Source organism: Nesoenas mayeri (assembly GCF_963082525.1).
Source record: "Nesoenas mayeri genome assembly, chromosome: Z".
Taxonomy (NCBI): domain Eukaryota; kingdom Metazoa; phylum Chordata; class Aves; order Columbiformes; family Columbidae; genus Nesoenas; species Nesoenas mayeri.
In genome coordinates this window covers 34,558,101-34,578,727 of record NC_137542.1, presented here as the reverse complement: position 1 = coordinate 34,578,727, position 20,627 = coordinate 34,558,101, and the positions used below count along the sequence as shown (strand labels likewise).

The 20,627-nt window shown below is 41.1% G+C and overlaps 1 protein-coding gene across 1 annotated transcript; it reads left to right on the top strand.

Annotated features, from left to right (window-relative positions):
* Window positions 1-7,275: 7,275 nt before the first annotated feature.
* Window positions 7,276-13,744, top strand: NIPSNAP3A (nipsnap homolog 3A; the record flags this gene model as incomplete). Its single annotated transcript, XM_080362941.1, has 6 exons — window positions 7,276-7,350; window positions 8,298-8,505; window positions 10,398-10,559; window positions 12,106-12,255; window positions 12,642-12,728; window positions 12,839-13,744. The coding sequence occupies 6 exons, from the start codon at window positions 7,276-7,278 to the stop codon at window positions 12,913-12,915; spliced, it is 759 nt and encodes a 252-aa protein (XP_080219067.1). The 3' UTR covers window positions 12,916-13,744.
* Between the last annotated feature and the right edge of the window lie 6,883 nt (window positions 13,745-20,627).

Below are 20,627 nucleotides of genomic sequence, written 5' to 3'. Positions count from 1 at the left end.
CAAGCTAAAAATACCTAGATTCAAACCCGTGTCCTGCTGCTGCCGGTCTGTCTGGTCCTAGGAAAACTGAGTCCCAGTTCACAGCTCCTTCACTTGACAGACAGGTCTAGAAATAAAAATTTTATTAACTTAGCATAGCATGACCAAGGTAATGTAAAGCAGGAGATTGTGCAGATGTTGCGAAGTCTGGTGTAAGAGCTGTTCTGACAGACTTCCATGTGGATAGATGTTTTCTCTTAGAAGCTGTTTTTAAAATATTGTTCTCAAATACTACAGGTGTCTTTAAAAATCAAACCACTGGGATATCGGTAGCTTCCAGGTAGTGGGGAAGTGCAGGACATCAGAATACCAGGAATCTCATGGGTAAGTATTGATATTTGAAGCTTTCCAAGTGAATGATTAAACAGATTTGCCTAACATTGCTGCGACTCATGGGTTTCCTAGTACCAAGCTGTCTGAGCCTGCTGGAAGGATTCTCTCTATCGTAGGTGTATTTGTTCTCCCTAGAAGATTATTATGAGTATCAGAATGCTTTCTAGTTCAGGCTGGTCTTTTTATTTTCATATCACTGCATGAGAGATCCGCGTGGAATCATTCAAATGCTTACTGATAAGGCCTTTCCTCCAGACTGGAGCTTCCTCCACAATCACCTTCCTTTAGTTGTACTGACCAAGAGAGTCTGTATCAGGGCTTTGTACAGAGTTTTATAGGCTTCCCAACTTAAAAATGAAGGATTTGGTTTGTTCTGGTTTTAATACATTATAAGAGATATCTCTCTGCAATCACAATCACAGACAGCACCATTTCAAAGCATTTTCTGAGATAGTGTGGGCATATTAAAAGACACCAACATCAGCTGTTTTTACTCTTTATTGAAAGAGTGAGTCCCACATGGGTAGATGTAAGCAAGCAAAAAGAAACCTATCTTTTTCTTTCAAAAGGAAGTGGGCACAGATATAAGTTACAATCTCCAGGTGAGCCAAGCCAACTTACAAACATTCTTCACATTGCATGTCAATATCTGTCTATCTACAGTTTATTCAGGCACTACAGTCACTCCTGCATGTTAGCACGAGTGTTGAGGCGTATAGCTCATAGCTCATGCTGCCTTGTACTACTCTATGGATTGTTTTGAGGAGCACAGTGGCAGAACTTTTCTGTTCTGCTCCCAGCCTCCATCTTCTTCACTCATAAGTTATTTAATTGAGCTATACCCTGCTCAGCACATTCAACCTGTGTTAGCCATAGCTCACTCACAGGTAGAAGTATCCCAGCCTTCATCTGTGCTCATTGCACTGAAATTCAGATTGGAAGCACAGGGACGGTGATAACACCATGCAGGACAGACGCAGAGGTATCTGACAAGTACTGCTGCAAATTTCCCGTGTGTGATTAGCACAGACCTGCAACCCATTACCCTAAGGAGCAGCAATGCCTCCTGAATTTTAGCAAGAGACATGTAATAGGTGAACTTCTCATCTTGCCGTACCAAGAAAAGCAAGTTTTCTAGGGCTTGAGGGAAGAGCAGCTAAGGCAGAAACAGACGCCTATTATCAGTACTAATTTCAGTGCAACCCCAGGCAAAGGAAGCCTTGAAAGAGGTCATTTATGGAGTCTGAAAGAAGGAACGAGTTTTCCAGGCAAGAGGAACAAGGCTGTTTTTCTACAGGAAAGGGGTGTTTATCTAAGAAATGCATCAATAATTAGGAGAGGTGAGTTACTGGAGTTGATAACTCAGTCTTGCTTAAAAATCTCACTTATTACTTTGAACTTTTCATTGATGAAAAATCTTCTAGGACTTAATCCCAAACTTGGGAGTCGAATTAGGGCAGAGGAGCTTGATCACAACAAAAGAGCAACAAGACTTGCTGCCTCTAGCCCCAAGTAGGCCAAGCAGAGCATCACAGAGTTCCTTTCATTGACACAGCCATCGGGACATTGGCTGTAGGCTGTGTGGCACAACATCATAAGTAGTATTACTGGTATTTCAGTGGGTCACAGATAAAGAGATAAAGATAAAATACCTAGAAATTACGTGCTTACTATGTGCCACCATTGACAGTTCTCCACCCAGGTTAACAAAGGCCACAGTAAATCAGTGATGTTCTCCTTCCAGGGAGAAGGGGCAAGCTGGTCAGACAGGGCTTCCCACTGGCACAGGCACACCAACAAGACAGCATGAGGGGATGCCCTCATCTGGGAGTGGCCTTCTTATATTCACCTTGGATCTAGGGTGGAAGAGGGTAAAAGACATCACCAAAACCAGGAAAGTGGTCCCTATCAGCCCCCCATCATCTCTTATGCCTGCTCCGGACTGTATCTTTTCTCCATCTCTGGGCTGGGCCTGGCATGGGACTGCAAGGTAAGAAGGTCCTTTCCCCAGGTAGCTGTCTTGCATAGGATTCCATCTTTCTTCATACATAACTGATGCAATGGGTGCTTTTGCTTATCTCATCCATCACATAAGACCTCAGGTTTGGAGGAACAGTATTGTTCCATCCTTAGCTGAAATCATCTCAGATTTCTCCAAGTTAAAAATGTCCAGGTCTTTGGGTAGAAAATCAAGACAACCCAGAAAATACCTGCCCAAGGAATGGTGTGGTGGTCCTGAAAGATTCATCCATGCCACCTGGCTTTACCTGCTTTCATACCAGAGAGCTTAGAGCCTGCCTTAAAGCAGTACTTAGCTCCCATCTCATACTCACTTTTCTGCAAGCAAACCGGAGTTCAGAACACAAAAGCAACCTTGGCTAAATCTTAGAGAAAATCTCACTCTGCATCTCCAGAAGAGAGCTTATTGTATACAGGAAAAAAAAAAAAAAAAAAAAAAGCAAATAAGAGAAGGCTATAGAGAATTTTATCTTACAAAGAAGGATCTAGGTATTTTATCAGCATTCTTTCAGGTCTTAATTTTATTGGGGAAAATGTTAACTGAGCTAGTTAGTACCTGTAAAGTGACAAATCAACCCAGCTGGGTCTTCCTCATGTAAACCTTCATCTGTGTGCTCATATTGTCTCCTTTCCGTGCTCTTTGTAGCTCAGACCTCCTAGTTCTCAGAAGAATTGTGCTTTAAATACCCACAGTGGCAGAAGCTACCTTATGTCACCCCATCTGCGAAAATAGGCAAGCAGAGCATTTGTTTTTTTCCTAATTAACTAAAAAGGGATTGACTAAAAGGAATATTTCACTCTCAGATTTTAAAAATATCATTCACAAAGGCCAAGTAGATGTACTGAGAGGAATAACTGCAATTACAGCAGCCAAGTAATAAGCACAAGCAATTAATACAGTATTAATATAATATAATATAATATAATATACTATAATATAATATAATATAAATGGCCTGTTGATAGGAAAGATTTTTTATTTTTTTAAATCAGAGATTTGGAATAAAACCATTTTACTATACAGAAATGACTGGAGGATTTCAGTATGTGTGTTATCTTTAACATGTCTCTTCTTTTGGAATCATTAAACCATTGCAGATTTCCAAGGAGAGAAAAAAAAAAAAAAAAAAAAAAAAAGAAGAAAAAGGAAAAGTCCATTTACCAAGCTTCGAAGAAACATGTCTTCTAAAAAAAATAACTGGGGACGAATCTGAATATTTTCTTTTGAACTTGATTCAAACAAATGTAGTGGTCTGTTACTTGGTTTGCGCTACAGCTACTTGCAAGATGAGTGGATCAAGCAGTATGAAGCAGCTCTTTAATTCCCTTCCAGACAGCCATAAGCACCTGGTCTGTCCCTGATGTTGTTGCTGCGCAGCTCTGAAAGGCTGCAGCCTCTCCGCCAGGCCAGGACAGCTGATGGATGTCACCCTGGTGTGGTCAGGGCTGTGTCAAATACCAGCAAGTATTTGAATGTGGAGTGGATGAGTCCAGAGTGGAGAGCACAGAACTGCCTCCCAGAGAGATGAAGTACTACAATGCTCTCACACTGCCTCCTCCAGCAACAGAAACACATGAAACCAACTTTCTCGATGCTCATTCACTGCCTGGCAGTGCACCTGAACACAACTCTGGTTCAAGCATGTCCTCAGGCCCTGGGTACAAGGAACACTAATGTGACTCTTACCACTGGTAAACAAAGAGATGACACTGATTCTTCTAAGTATTCTCATGGGTGCCACACAATAAACATTTATATACAATGGAGATTGTTTTCATGAGATGAGGAATGCAAACTTGTTAGGAAAACCAGGGAAGAAATACCAAGTTTGATAAGCTGTTATTTAGATTTTCACATGCAACTGCTGAGAGAATGAAAATCAGAGGATATTTACATGTTCTGGCCTACTAGGAACATACCAAAAGGATGCATTACATTCAGGCATGTTGTATGCAAACCAGGAAATCACTTGCTGCTTGCCCACTCAGCAGCACAACTAGAGAGAGGGAGGGTAGCACTAATCGTAAGAGATTAATGAAAACATAGCAGTGGAAACCCAGTGTATTGCACTTAGACTAAACAAGCTCATGCACACCTCCCTCAAACCTACCAATGACACCGCATTAAGTAATAGAAACCCTACTGCCATTGAAAATGAGTGGTCAGTTATACCCTCCTGTGCTTTTGAAAATTGCCTTTCTGACAAGGGAATTTAAGGTGAAGGATTTATGGAAAAACAGAAAGAAACGTCCTTGTTTTATCTTCCATGCAATAGGAAACAGAAAGCTGTGATTCACAAATTGGAACATATCCCCTAGCAAAGGAGCAAGTACCATGCTTTCTCATTTTCCAAAACTCTGAGTTACCTTCTCTGTGTTCAGGCAAACATCACCAATGAAGTTTAAGCTGCTCTTGAAAGTATTAAGTCTTTTGGTATAGATGGTTACCTTTCTTTCACTGTCCCCATCTTCACTAACAACAAAAAGGAAATAAAAAAAACCTGTTCCATGCTTGCCCATATTCACAAGTCACATCCAGATCAAAGTGTTTCCTGTTCTGTGGGAAAACAAAAATGGATGAAAATGTTGCACGCAGAGAGTACAAGACATAAATGCACTAATGCACACAATTCACCTTGCATTTTGCCTCCATGGAGCTCTGGCTTCCATCAGCAACAAAAGTTGTTAATAAACCATTGCGACTCAGGCAGTTCTGGCAGTCACAGCTACATAAACTGAAAATTTCATTTGATTCACCAATTCAGTACCAAAATTTAAACTTCCCATCAAAAAGCATTTGTAACAGATACTATCCACTATTACTTCTACAGTATTAACGCTGTCATACCCAGCTGTCCAATACCATCTGTGAATTGTGGAATGCATGTCTAGGAAGCACAGCTCCTGTTTACCATTCTGTGGACTGGCAGACAGACCTGCAAGTGGCAGTCAGGAGTTGGAGGTACAATCTCCTCACTTTACCACTGGCTCTGACACATCCACATGGAAAGAAAGATATACCTCTGGAATTCTTGAAGGGCATGAGAGAGAAAATACCGGGGGTAAGGTGAATTCCAGTTCCAGGCAAAAAGGCAGATCTGAAAGAACAGCCTTCTCAATGATTTTTGTCTTGGCCTCTTCCTTAGCTGCACTTTGAAGCAGTTTTCTCAAATTTACTTGCTGATAAAACAATTTGCTGAATTGTTTCAGGGAATCATTTCAGGCCTTCATTGAGTTCCAGTCCAGTTTGTTAATGCATTTTAGCTCTGCAGTGTGTTAAACTGTTTTGCTCAAATACAAACATCACATTCACCTTTCTATTCCCTGACTACTCAAAAAGAAATAAAAAATCAAAGCTTCTTCTTAACTATTCAGGTTAGCAAGAACAAAACCTGTTTTTTATGACTACTCAAAACAAATCCTGACTTGTGTGATCATTTCTGGTGAGAAAGAAAACACAGGAAAGGTTCAAACAATAAAAATAAAAGCTTTATGAAATGGGAGGAAATATTCCAACACAACATGGCTATGAACAACATTACTTCATCTCTATAATAAGATAAACAAAGGAGAACCTTAAATATTTTGGAGTTTGCTATCTCATTCTCTGCCTTCAGCTGAAATACAATTTGTTCATATGTGAAAAAACCCCATATCTTAAACTAATCTTAAATGGGCAATAACTACCTCAGTAATCACACTTCAGGTGTTCTGCTGCAGAAAGTATGCAAATTATTCATGCCATATTGCAGAAACACTTCAGTATGTATCATGTTCAGCTATTCTGATATAAAAAATGTAACCAAGAATACCACTTACAAATAAACATATGTATAGATGCTTTATTCTTCCTACACCACTCTTTAAATATATCCGTTAGGACTCCTTTTTCTATCTCATTTTAATTTAGACAATCTTTCTTCCTAGGCTTGTCTTTAACAAAAGGTGTCCATAACTGAGAAAGAGCATGGAAGCTCCACAGGCACAAGTCCATCACTTCTTTTTCACCTTAAGGCCCACAGAATCAATTACTTGGGTTGGAGGAAGGAATGTCCTACCCCTATTAAGAATAATAATGAAAGATACTATGCTATTAATTCAGGCAGTCTTTCATAGAGCACTCTTTGCTATGAGCTGATTTGTCTCCCACAGGTAAAACACAGGATGCACTGACAACAATGGAAAAGTTACCTTTACATTTCTTATAGACGATATTTAATTCAGCAAAGGTATACAGTCTCAGCCATGACAAAATCCCACCTCTAGGTAACCATGTGGTAGTAAGGATGATGTGGTCGAGCATACAGCTGTAATGGGGTGCCAGTGCTCAGCACTGAGCATTCCTGGCATAAAGTTTGGATTTACCCCAAAAAATGCTACAGAAAAAAGCCACAGGGCTTTCTTTTGGAGGAGGACTGTGGGTGGAAGATTTGTGTCCATACATTTTGAAGTTTGATCCTGCAAATGCTGGAGACCCGGTGACTTACTGAGTTAATTGCCCCAAGGCAACCTGTGGGGACCAAGAGTTGCAGGTCTCCCCAAGCTATCAGGCTGGTTTTTTATTGTGTTCAGGCACTCAGGCAGAGACAGTGGTACCACATTCTAGGCATCCATCCATCCATCCATCCATCCATCCATCCATCCATCCATCCACCCATACATCGCACTACAGCGCAGTAAAAAACACGATTTAAACACCCGCCACCGCGGTTCAGTTCCCTGCTGACCCACTCAGCAGGGCGGGCAGCAGAGGCCACCCATGGGCCGTCCCCCCGAGGGAGGCTCCGCCGCCCTGGCCCGCCCCGGGGCGGTCCGCCCGCCCGCATTTCCGCGCAACCGCCAGCGGACTGCTGCGTTTTCCTTCTGCCCGGCCCAGTGCCTGCCATGCTGCCCATGGGAGCGCTCCGCCAGCCCCTCGCCGCCGCCGCCCGCCTCGCTCGGGCGTGGGCCCGCCCTCCGGTACCGGCTGCGAGCGGGTCTGGCGCTGCGAGCCGCGGGGCGGGGAGGCGACGGGGGGTGCGGTGGGTGTGGGGGGGGCCGGTGCTGGCGTGACGCGGGGCCGTGGTTTCGTTCGACGGGGGCGTGTCTGGGCCGGGGGGGGCGGGGTCTTGGCCGATGGGGGCGGGGCGGGGCGGGGCGGGGTCTGTCGTCGCGACATCCTCGGTAAGGGAGGCTGTTTTCACGCACGGGCGCGCCCTGTGCTGAGCATCGGCCCCTGATCTTCTCCAGAATGCTGTGACAGGTTCCTTGGAAAGGAGAAATGATCCAGCAGGAGTCCAGTATTTAATGAAGCAGCAGAAAACGTCCAGCCTTTGCTTGCAGAAATTCGCGGTTAGATGGGTCACTCACTGGTGCAAGATTACTGTTTGTTCAGGACCCTGTGCAGATCTGTAAATACTAAAAGGAGCTGTGACACATGGCAACCAGCGCTAGCTGTGTAATACTCTAGAGGATCGTTAGGAAACAAGACCTTTGGTCTTGGCCATCGGTGTTTTGTGGCTTGAGCTGTATGGTGTATATGGTTGCTGATGCTTGTAAAATAAGACCTGTCCAAACTACATCCCGCAGCCACCTCTGTGTAAATATGGGCTGAGGCCAATTATTTGGTTTGGCCTTGATTGTTTGTTCCAGGTAATTGAGGCAGTTGCAAAAGTAAGCATATTCTTGGACTTCTGGAGGGTTTTATGTTATATGAATAGAAAAACTGTTCTTGACCAGCTTTTGGGAAGCAGCCAGTGAAGGGTAAGAATGCAGACTGTCCAATCTTGTGCTTGAAGGAACCAGTCTTTTCCCAGGCATTCGTATCTTTTTCTTCGCCAACAATATGTAATTTGCTAATACTGGTGTAAGGTAATTTTCTTTATTGAGAATTAGTTTTAGTTATTTTTCTTAGTATTTTCTCTCAGGTACTCGCATCCCTTGCTACAGGGCCTAGGCAAAATAATAGCATTTTCTACGAAATCCGTACATATGATATTAAGCCATCGAAGATGAAGGAGTCTGTGGAAGTTTTCAACAAGTACCTTCACCTTCGCACAGCTCACTCAGAGCTGGTGGGATTCTGGTCTGCAGAGCTGGGTGCAATGAATAAGGTGGTCCACGTTTGGAAGTACGGTATGCTCAGCATCCCTTGGTGCTGCTTTGCTCTCTCTGTGCTCCCTGTCTCCTAGGCAAGTAGGCAAGAAGAATGTTTACCCCACTTTTATTTGCTGCTCTTACTGTAAGAACGTGTCCCCAAAACTTGTGTTCCTGTACTAATTACTGAAAAGAACTTTGCAGAGCCTGTCAGCACAATTTTGACATGCCAGGGTAGGAGGGTTAGAACTGGACTTAAATGGCGACCTCTGCTCAAAATGGGTATAATAGAGGGACTGCCACAGAGTGCTTTGTTCATGGTAAATATTTTTAACTTTTAACTTTTTAAACTCCTGAACCGCAAATGTCTTCAGAATTTCAAAGTGGATGGAAGAACTTTTGAGGTGTCCTTAATTATACATATAAGTGCAGACAATCCATATGCAGTCTGTACATGTTTATATGGATGTATAATTGTTGTCAAATTTTAGTTCGGTATAACAGTCACTACCCTAAAACATGGAGCGTGTGGTTTGTGTGCTTAAACTCCTTCTGTAGCTGGGCTGTGCTGAGGTGGGAGCTGATCCACCAGCTCGGGCTACCCAAGCGTGCAAAGTGTTTCATTGCCACTTCAGACTTTGTAGCAACAAGCTTCTTGCAGTATAATCAGCTTTTTATGTTGTTGGGGTGGTGAACAAGAAAAGCTACAACTGTGTGAGAAACTAGGTGTGAGGCCTGTGCTCTTTGCAGAGCCCAAGGGAACTTGATTCTTGGGTTGTGGAGAGGTGGGAAGTTGCACCAGTATCATTTTTTGTCTACCTGCTGCAGTCTCAGACATATCTGTATGCTGAGACAGAATTTTGTTTCTGAAGTCCTCAGTCAGGTCATTGAAATCCAGTGTGTTCACAGTATCTACTTAGAATGAAGAGTCACATACATCTATGGTTAATAAATTGTCTTGTTTCTCAGAACTTTTAGGCTTTGTCTATTGTGTCTTTCTCTAAACAAACAAACGAAAGATTTACTAATCTCTGAGAAACTTTTAAAATGCAAAACTAAGGAAAAACCAGTAATTTTCTTTTCCTAATAGTGTCTACATGTGTAAGGTTCAACATCCTTTCTCCTTGATTCATCAGCCCTCTGCTTATATATTTTCAGTAGTTAAAACTTAGTATATTTTTCTCTTAGTTCCAAGGCACTAGTATTTCTCAAGGTTCTTCCCATTCTCAGATGATGGATTTTTCTCTTATGTAATTGAAGGCTGTCTGCATAAAGATACTGTTTAAGATGCCACTGCAGCCTAACCAATCGAAATTCAAACACACTCAATTCAGTGAATTTACTTTTAATTAAAAAAAATATAAAAAGAAAAGGTTTAGATTTGGGGCATTTCACATTTTTTTTTCTGCAGCTGAACAAACAAACATTACTTCTACACGTGTAATTTTAGTGTCATTTTATACAAGCAAAAAGTCATATTTTTCTTTTTTTTTTTTTTTTCTCTGTAGCATAATATTCCCTCTGAATTTTCTGTTCCACTGCACTCCCTTATCTGCTGTGCTTTCTCCAGATCTCCTTATCCCTATACTTGCTACACCCAATAGTCCCTGCAGATGCCATAAATGAATTTTTCTTAGCGGTAACATCGCTTAATATATTTTAATGTTTTTATAAAATTTACTGGAAAATTTGATTTGGCTTGAAACCATTTAAATCTCAGAGCTAAGACAAAGATTTTTGCAGAATTTAAAGGAAACATGCCACATCTGCTTCGAGCTAATACACTATTTAAAATGGTCAATGTCAGACTAACTTAAATGCAGCTTGCCTCCATGTAATTATACATTTTGATTGACTGGTGTGACATTAAGTGTGGTGGGTTTTTTTTTTATTCTTTTTTTTTTAATTTATTCTTTTTTCCTTTCTTGCAGATAATTTTGCCCACAGAACTGCAGTCCGGCATGCACTAGCCAATGACAAAGCCTGGCAGGAAGCATTAGTCTCCCGACTTCTTCCCTTGATAGAAAAGCAGCACAATGAGGTTGCTTATCTAGTACCCTGGTGTCAACTGAGGAAGCCTCCAAAAGAAGGGGGTGAGCTTATCTTCTCTTTTGCTGATTAAAGGTATCAATGCTGACAGACTAACAAAAAATGGCTTAAAGTTTAAGCCAGGTATTACATGGGTTTATAACCCTTGATGTACCAAGTTCATGTACCTACACTCAAGTGAAAAAGTTGACATAACACAGATGAGGGACAAAGTTTTTAAGGATTTTACACTCACACCGATAGCTGACTACAGTCCTGATCATTAAGGTTGTAAAAAGGTGTGTGAATTGCCTAAATGAACGTGTGAAATGGCAATGCTCTAGCAGTGGCCAGAGCAGTCACCCCAGACTCACTTTGTCCATCCATCAGTGTGAGGGCATTTCCTGGAGACACTAAGACAATGATTGTTCTCTTTGACAGAGGTTTTTTTTCTGTTTTATCAATTTGCGTTGATGTTAGTGCTTCTTTCACATAACAGCTTTAAGAAAAGAAAACAAGAAAAAACCCTACTTTATAAAGAGACATGCAAGTCAAGCACACTTTATAACAATCACAGATTAGGTATGGAAGCCCTCTCCTTACATAGTTTAATTCACTGTGTAGCAAATGTGTTATTGATAGTATTGACTGTCACTTGTTTTATGAACATTTGCACACATGGTTGCATGGAATGACATCGAACAAGCCTTGCTTTAGCCCTCAGTGTGTGCATACATACAGTAATCTTTGTTCTTTATTTCCCTGTGATTCTAAACTTTATGCTGTTACAATTGAATTTGAAAGCAGTCCAGTTTTGTCTTAAAACTGGAGAGCTGACTTTTCAACCACTTTATCTTTTTAGTTAATCATCTCCAGCCCACTGCTGGAGAATGAGACCAGACATACATTGCCATAGAGCAAGTGGCAAACCTTCTATTAAAGTGTCAACAGTTGTGACCTGGAGTAACTATGTGAATACAAAGAAGACATGTTACATGTCTTGTAGCAGGACTGAAATTTCTTGGTAAATCATGCCATTTGTCTACAAGCAAAGGGAGATCGATTGGCAGAGCAGAGATGTTAATCTAGTGCTAGTCTGTCGGTTATGCCTTCAGATCTTTCCATGACCAATTGCCAGGAGTCAAAGGAGTTTATAATCTCATAAACCACTTCAATGCCAGGAACCATCACCAGTCTTCAAAAAGACCACCTTGCATTGTTCAATCAGCCATCTAAATCCTGCAGATATATATGAGTATTTGTGATTTCTGCAGCAGTCTGAATCTCCTGAGATTTCCAGGCAACACTGGAAATTGCTAAGTTGGGCCTTTTGTGGAGCTCCATGTTCCCCAAGGTGCAGATGCTTACATTCACACTCAAACTACCTCCAGTTAGGAAGCTGCTTGCCTGTGCTCTTTTGAGCCCCTGGAAGCTGAGAGATGTTGTGCATGTTGGGATGAAGGGTCAGTTTTGTGTCTTGCTGCTCCCAAATGGCGAGGAATTGCAGTACTGCTTTCACCGTAAAAACATCACTGCCATGATACAGTGTTTGAGAACCAGCATATTAGTTTGCTGTTCCTTCCTTGAGGTTGTCTTCGCATTTTCTTCCAGGAGTATATGAATGGATTACATTCCAGGTGAAGCCTGGTGGGCCAGCATTGTGGGGTGAGGCACTTCAAGCTGCAATCAATGCTCATGTCAACACAGGCTACACCAAGCTGATCGGTGTTTTCCACACAGAATGTGGATTACTTAACACAGGTACTACTCAATTTCTAATAGAGACTTTGGAATGGGAAGGGGTGGTGTGAGAGGAGCAAGCCCTTAGCCTTGATCAGGATTGGCCAGCTTAATGAAAATGTTGGTATGGATCACCAAAGTCCTGCAAACAGTCCTTGAACGCAGCTTTGTGTATTGAGTTACAGGCTTAAGCCAGGTGCTGCTTTGTTAAGTGACTCTCAAATCTGATATTAAAGAGTAAATCCTTCTAAAGGCTCAGCAAAGGATCACGCCACCATGTACTTGCCTCGATAATTGTTTCTGCTAACTGCAAGGCATCTAGCAGGTGAAGACAGACTGCTAGGACTTAAATAGATATCGTATTGCAGCATAACAATATCCAGCTGACTGTATTTGTACTTTCTCAGTCCACATGATCTGCTGGAACGAGAGCCCAGATCACTGGGCAGTAGGAAGGCGCAGTGCCCATGAAGATGCCAGAGTGGCAGCAGCTGGTAAGAGATCATGATTCCAGAGAACTCACTAGTGTTACCTGCATGCATGCTGACAAAAGTATTGTGTCTCATTGGATTACTGTGGTAATAAAATCTGCATTTAATTTCAGTGCAGGACAGTGTCAAATTCTTGGAGTCCCAGCAAAATATGCTCCTGATTCCATTTCAGTGCTCACCACTGAAGTAAACTTCTTCTAAAGGATGTCACTGACGGCAGAAAGGACAAAATGGAAGTACTGTCAAGTGCCATCACATGGATTGTCATACCCTCATGAACCAAGCTGTTTTTCAGTTTACAATAAATGGATGTAAAGTACTGATCACTAGCACTGTAAATCAGTAAAATTTTGTACCCTGTTAGCAATTGCTAAACAGAACTTCATGATGATGTTCCTACATCCCCAGGAAAAAGAACTCAAGCCATATCACTTCTGGCATGAACCACATTTCATCTGTCTTTTAACTGCTCAGTTCTTAAGAATTTTCTGCATAGCTAGATCACTCACCAAACCTAGTAAGTTAACTGCTCCCTTCCAAGATTAAAGCTCAGGCCTGGTATAATTTTCATAACCTACATCTTGGCTATTGCATACTGGTTTAAAAAGAAATGCCCCCACATCTGTCACCCAGTTACGTTTTAATCAGACTTCTGACTGGAATGCTTTGTATTAATTTTAAGTAATGTAAAATATTAGTGTGGCTGGAATAGCACCTAGAAGGTGCTGTAGTGAAGCTGGCCAGGTACTGTATCCTGGTGAAATCTGCCATGATGTGAGCATTTATTCTCAATCTTGTACAGTTCACTTCAGCCATTTTTCATTCAGTAAACACTTCCTCAAAACTGTTGGTTATACACATAATGCTTTGCCTTCGGTATTTTAATATTTGTTTAGGATGCTGAAGTTGCTTAGCACTTCTTGTTTAACTGTGCAGTCAAACTCAGCTGATCTGCATGTGCTTATATTCTCTGAAATACTTTTTGCCAGATTGTTAAAAGCCAAATAAATTTATACAAAGCATGATATTTTAGAGTTTACAGCTCAAGCCCTTACTCTTTTTTAAACTGTGAAATGATAAACCCTGTTCTCAAAGTACAGGAGTTTACAGGCCCTCTATTTTGGTCAACAACAGTCTTGATAAATCTTGCTTCAGAAACAGTAAGCTGGAGTAAATGTAATAGCAGCAGGGCAGAGGGCACAAAGGCTGAAAAGTCAAACTTCACATACCATGGTACAGAGCACCCTCTTCTGCAATGTAAAGGTCACTAAACTGGCTTTTCCACAGATAATGACTGACCTGCAATGAACAATTGAAGTATCTTTGTGCAGTCTGCCTAATTATGATTATTGCTTCTGTAAAGTGCATTAAGATCTTGTGGAAAGCACTAAAACCAGCTGTGGGCAATTATGCTTACATCAAAGGTAGGTGGACAGGATTCAGCTACTGTAGTTAAGGGTGTATAATGTGTCCCAGCTCCTATATCCACGTCTTGATACTCCCTCCAAAACAGCCATCCTTAGCAGGCTCAGGTGGAACAAGCACTACTTCAGATGGCACCGTCTTCTCTTTCATAAATCAACTTTAAAAGGTATAAACAGCTGATAACCCATCACTACCACAGTGATTCACAGTGTTGCCTTATGGCAGTTAGCTCAAAGGGATTACCTTTTTTTTAAATGACAAAACCAGGTGTGAGTGCCAAAATTGTTTTATTGGTTACTGGAATGAAGTGAAGCATACTAAAAACAGATGAGAGGTGTGCTTTATTCCAAAGTTTGTTGTTCTCTGACACGAGGTTGATAAATCAAACACCACCAGCTGGACACTAAATTAAAACAGGAAACCCAAGGCAACAGTTAAAATTTCCTATCTCAGGATGGATTTTCCAGATGAGTGTAACTTCAAGAATTGTTTGTATTCTGGAATTTAATTGCTTGATAGGGGACTACAGGCAGTAGCAGACAAAATTTTAACATCAGTTTTCCTATAAGCAATTGGACTATTATTCTGCTTTCATTCGTAAATTGCTGTTCAAAAATCAACTTAGTCTTGACTGATCTTCCTTTAATTCGATATTAGCTAAGGATTAGCTAAGTTTATGGCATTTCAGCATCTTTATACTCAAATATAACTTCTTGCTTTGTCAATGAAAACAGGTATAGCATATTTTTAACAAATAGGAGGAACAATTATCAATAGTTGCAACACGATGCATTTGTATAATGGAAATATTTAGAGGCAGGTGCCTGACTGGGGATTTAAATATGCAGATAAGTTTGTTATGCTCTGCAGCTGGATTTGACAGTTACACTGATCACTTTTTCAGGACTTGCTGGAGACCTTTTTATTCACTAACTTTAGAAGCTTGAAGTAGCACTTGCCTTTCCATTCTTGTGCGACCCCACTTACCTGAAAAACATATGTGCCCTATTCTAAATTGCAGAGATACTGGAACTTGTTTGTACATTATGCATCAAAGTTGACAACAAAAAAAACCAGGCAAAACAAGAGCTTCTAACAAGCACTCCTCAAAAGAACATATACAAAAGTGACACACTGGAGACCACTGGTGCCATAACAGCTTTATTTTTTACTTAATACAAGGCAATTAGAGTGCCTTTTAATACTTCACATAACAGTTATTAGCAAATACAAATATATATACTTTTTTGCTTCAATGAAAATGTCCATTTAAGGATTTAACTTAGAAATTTCAGTTGTGAAATCTCTCTAGAATTTTGCAAAGTCAACAGATATTCCAGTGCAAAAATAGATCCCATTACAGATAGCATAAAGTGCTTGGAATGAAGGACCAACTATAATTCAGGAGGGAAGGATAAGCACAAAGTGGTGGTTTATCCATGGGGAAAATATAACAACTCCTTACTGAAATACAAGTGTACTACATGAAAAGGGATGCAACATGTCAATAGTAATAAAGTTTAAAATAAATTAACACCTCAGTGCAGTTTCATTATCAAGAGTGGTTCATATACTGTATGTGACTGTAGAGTGATATTTCCCCAACACACACTTCAAAGAGTAAATTAGTGGCTCTCTGAACTTTTTCCCTGACAAATCTTCATGTGAGAGTTGCATTGTGTTGCCTGTTCAGTACAAACAAGCCAGATCAGAACTGTGAAATAGTTTGCTTAATATCCACATTTACTGTAACATTTTGTCATAGACAGCAAGACTCTGTATCAGTCACAGGGCCATAGGAATCAATCTCTTTTTGGTGGGGTAAGGAAAGAGGATTATGATTTAACTGTTGTTTCATGCTGATAATTTACATGAGCAGTAACAAAGAGCAAACCACAGCCCTTTCAAGATGCAATCTGAATCCTCCTAGAACTCGTTCTAGTTCTACATGCACAAGTTTGCTGCAGTGCAAAACTTGAGCCCTTCACTTCAATGACTTAATGCTTATTTGTAACAGTGATTTTTAGCAGTGGTAAGCCTGCTTCTTGTTTCAATAATACTGTAACATACCTGCAGCCTGTTATAGAGAAGTCATGGCTGTAGCTCAGCTGTTTAATAATTTTTCTGCACCTGGAAGTCTGGTGTATTTATCATCCTGTTAAGTCACCCCAAAAGGGTGACGATGCCATAAAGGTAATAATAAAGCATGTTTTAAGTGAGGTATACCAATCCCCATTAAACTCCTTTCTCAATCCCCTTAGCAACGTATTATGCAGATAAAAAAAAATAGTATTAAAAAGGCACTTCAGCAGAGCATGTAGTAAGCTCTTAATCCCAAGGGAGGACACAGCAGGGACTGGGAACTTGTGCTAAATATTTAACGTTTTTTAAAAAATGCTGAATTGGTCAGTGTTGCAAAGTATACCTGGAAATATGTAATCAACCTTTGTCAGGCTCATGCCAGCCTCTTCACTATTTGTTGGGCTGCTACGGGCATTCACAGAAGAAAATGGTCCATGACTGATTCATGGCAGAGTAGTATCAAGAACTAGTGCAGAACCTGTTTGGGTATTTAAGGCAGGGGCATGTCATACAGGAATAGCCCAGGAACTGCACTTGGGTTCAAACCACCAAGATCTTTTCTGAAGATGCCAAGACAAGTCACCAGTCAAAAACTCCCTGCATGGACTGCAATCATCCTTAAGGGATGGCACTATGTGACTCAAATGATATTGCAGTGACAGACCAGACAACTATGGGGAAAACTTACATCCTTGGAGTGAACTGGAGAATGAAAGCCATCCTGGAGATTAACACAGTGAAATTATTTTAAAGACCAGACCATATTGTAGTAAATAAGGTACAGTACAGACCACTCAAAAATATTAATATAATTACTGTTTACCCTGTGGGAGAGATCAATATATGCAGACTGCTTTCTAAGCATTGCTTCTTACCCCCAAAGTTCCCAGTTAAATCTAAGTGGTTCTTTTTTAAAAGCTGATGTTTTGCTATGAATCACTCAACAAGGAGGCTAACAAAGGTGTCCTGGAAGGCGATACTTTGCACTGAGATTCTGTGCTTTCCCCCTTGCTGTATCTTTCAACCCATTGCCTTAGCTTCTCCCTCCAGTCCCTAAAGCAGGCACCAACACAGATGCGGACCAACCCCGGTCCTTCTGAACTCAGTCTCATCCTTCAGCGACAAAGACATCTTCATCTCCTGGGCCTGCAGTCTGCAGAGGCAGCTCTGAACACTTGGTCAAAGAGGATTCACTTGGATCATCCTGTGTCTTCTAGGTTAGATTCCCTGTTTTTTGAGGTGCAGGCTCTCTCTTGAATACCTGACTTCACCACCTCACAGGCAGCAACAATTTTACCAAAGAATGCTTGTTTTAGCCTGGTTTTCTAAGAAAACAAAGGCTTACAAGGTTATGCTACTGTTATCTGTTTGTTCATATGTCTGCTTCCCGTAATATCTTTTGAACTGGTTACCTAATTTCAAACAAAAGTAGGATAGAGGTCTCAGGGAAAATTAGGTTAATGAAAATCAGCACTTTACTAATGCTTGTTCCAAGGGAAAGACAAGAAAAGCACATGTCTTTGGGCAGTGGTAAGCATTGGTAAGTGGTCCACTCATCTAGACACTTTTTTTGCCTGTCAGGGAGAGGTATCCATCGTGACACAAATGGGAGATGGGAAATACTGCTAGGAATGCAGGAGGTAGGGCCAAATGACCAAATCTGTAGGAATAGAGACTTCACAAAACATTGTACTTTTTGTTATCATTGGTACAAGTTCCTTGTGATTCATGTGCCCTGCTAGCAGGCAAACATAGCCATAGTTTTCTTGGTGATTAAACACTAACAGCACAGCTGGTGCTTTTGAAATTCTGCCAGCTCTAACTATAGGACTCCTTCGTTTTCTTTCCTGGCAGAAGGAAGAGCTCCTGGTTACTAAAGGGCAACTCTTTGGTAAACACCCAGGTTGCTGCCTCACCATCACAAAGAGAGAAGGAATTATAAAGAAAACAGCTGAACCAAGTTATGGCATGGCATTCACTGTTGTCAACCCTTTCCTGAGTCTGTGTCAATACCAGCAAGAATGAATTTGTGGTATATGGGAAGCCGAACTGCATTGCAATGTTTAATCCTGAGGCATCACTGGTTGTTTCAGTATTCACTCAAAAAATAGAAGGCTCTTATGGGTTTTCAGTGACAAAAGGACTGGCTTTTGGCAGGAGCTTCTTGTTATGAACACACTGTAAAAATCTCCAGCTATAAATACAAGTTACTTTATCCCAGAAATTGATGTTATCTTAGACAAGATGTCTGGGGGGAACCCACGAAATCAGGTGGTCAAAAATGTCTCAACCTTCCTTAATCGACAGATAAAGGCTACGAGCCATCCTACCATTTAAGAACTGCATGGTGATTAGGAGGGATTGCAATGCATGAGTACATTACTCAGCATTTCATCAAAGTGTTACCATTTTATAAAATGATATTTTTACTGGGTTTGCCCCCAATATGTCAAATAACCCCTCAGAAGAGAGGGCAGAGATATGCCGCATCCTTGCTGGCTGCAGGCCAAGGGGTTTCTTTAGACTATTTTCCCACTGTCCTTTCATGCTCTGTGGGCTCTGCATGTCTCATGGGCTGTTACTCTGTGGTCCATATTCCATAGGTTAAAAATGCTAATCTAGCCCATACCAGTTGTGTGAATGCATGAGCACCATTTTCACCATCCATATTATTTACAGGCCTGGATATCCTACTTTCTCCCAGGCAATCTTTTTGAATGCTTCACTATCTTAACAAGCGGAAAAGATCTAATCTAAATTTCCCTTTCTGTAATTTCAGCCTGCTGCTTTTATCTTATCCACCATGGACAGAAAGAACAGATTATGCCTTTCTCTCCTGAAGCACTCTTGTAATTACATGCAAAAGGATCATATGAACTCTGAGCTGCCTGTTCTCCAAATTAAAACAATCCCGGCTTCTGTTCAGCCTTTCTTGTAAGTCCTGCTGCCTGTGTAACTTGTTTGTATTGACAGGCATAGCTGCCGGATAAAGCAAAAATGCAACAGTCTACCTTCTCATCAGCCCTAAACAGTGATTACTGCAGCTATCTGTCACCAAGCATGAAGACAGTGTTCTGGGCTTATAGACCACGCATTTTTAGGATCTCAAGCTAAAAATACCTAGATTCAAACCCGTGTCCTGCTGCTGCCGGTCTGTCTGGTCCTAGGAAAACTGAGTCCCAGTTCACAGCTCCTTCACTTGACAGACAGGTCTAGAAATAAAAATTTTATTAACTTAGCATAGCATGACCAAGGTAATGTAAAGCAGGAGATTGTGCAGATGTTGCGAAGTCTGGTGTAAGAGCTGTTCTGACAGGCTTCCATGTGGATAGATGTTTTCTCTTAGAAGCTGTTTTTAAAATATTGTTCTCAAATACTACAGGTGTCTTTAAAAATCAAACCACTGGGATATCGGTAGCTTCCAGGTAGTGGGGAAGTGCAGGACATCAGAATACCAGGAATCTCATGGGTAAGTATTGATATTTGAAGCTTTCCAAGTGAATGATTAAACAGATTTGCCTAACATTGCTGCGACTCATGGGTTTCCTAGTACCAAGCTGTCTGAGCCTGCTGGAAGGATTCTCTCTATCGTAGGTGTATTTATTCTCCCTAGAAGATTATTATGAGTATCAGAATGCTTTCTAGTTCAGGCTGGTCTTTTTATTTTCATATCACTGCATGAGAGATCCGCGTGGAATCATTCAAATGCTTACTGATAAGGCCTTTCCTCCAGACTGGAGCTTCCTCCACAATCACCTTCCTTTAGTTGTACTGACCAAGAGAGTCTGTATCAGGGCTTTGTACAGAGTTTTATAGGCTTCCCAACTTAAAAATGAAGGATTTGGTTTGTTCTGGTTTTAATACATTATAAGAGATATCTCTCTGCAATCACAATCACAGACAGCACCATTTCAAAGCATTTTCTGAGATAGTGTGGGCATATTAAAAGACACCAACATCAGCTGTTTTTACTCTTTATTGAAAGAGTGAGTCCCACATGGGTAGATGTAAGCAAGCAAAAAGAAACCTATCTTTTTCTTTCAAAAGGAAGTGGGCACAGATATAAGTTACAATCTCCAGGTGAGCCAAGCCAACTTACAAACATTCTTCACATTGCATGTCAATATCTGTCTATCTACAGTTTATTCAGGCACTACAGTCACTCCTGCATGTTAGCACGAGTGTTGAGGCGTATAGCTCATAGCTCATGCTGCCTTGTACTACTCTATGGATTGTTTTGAGGAGCACAGTGGCAGAACTTTTCTGTTCTGCTCCCAGCCTCCATCTTCTTCACTCATAAGTTATTTAATTGAGCTATACCCTGCTCAGCACATTCAACCTGTGTTAGCCATAGCTCACTCACAGGTAGAAGTATCCCAGCCTTCATCTGTGCTC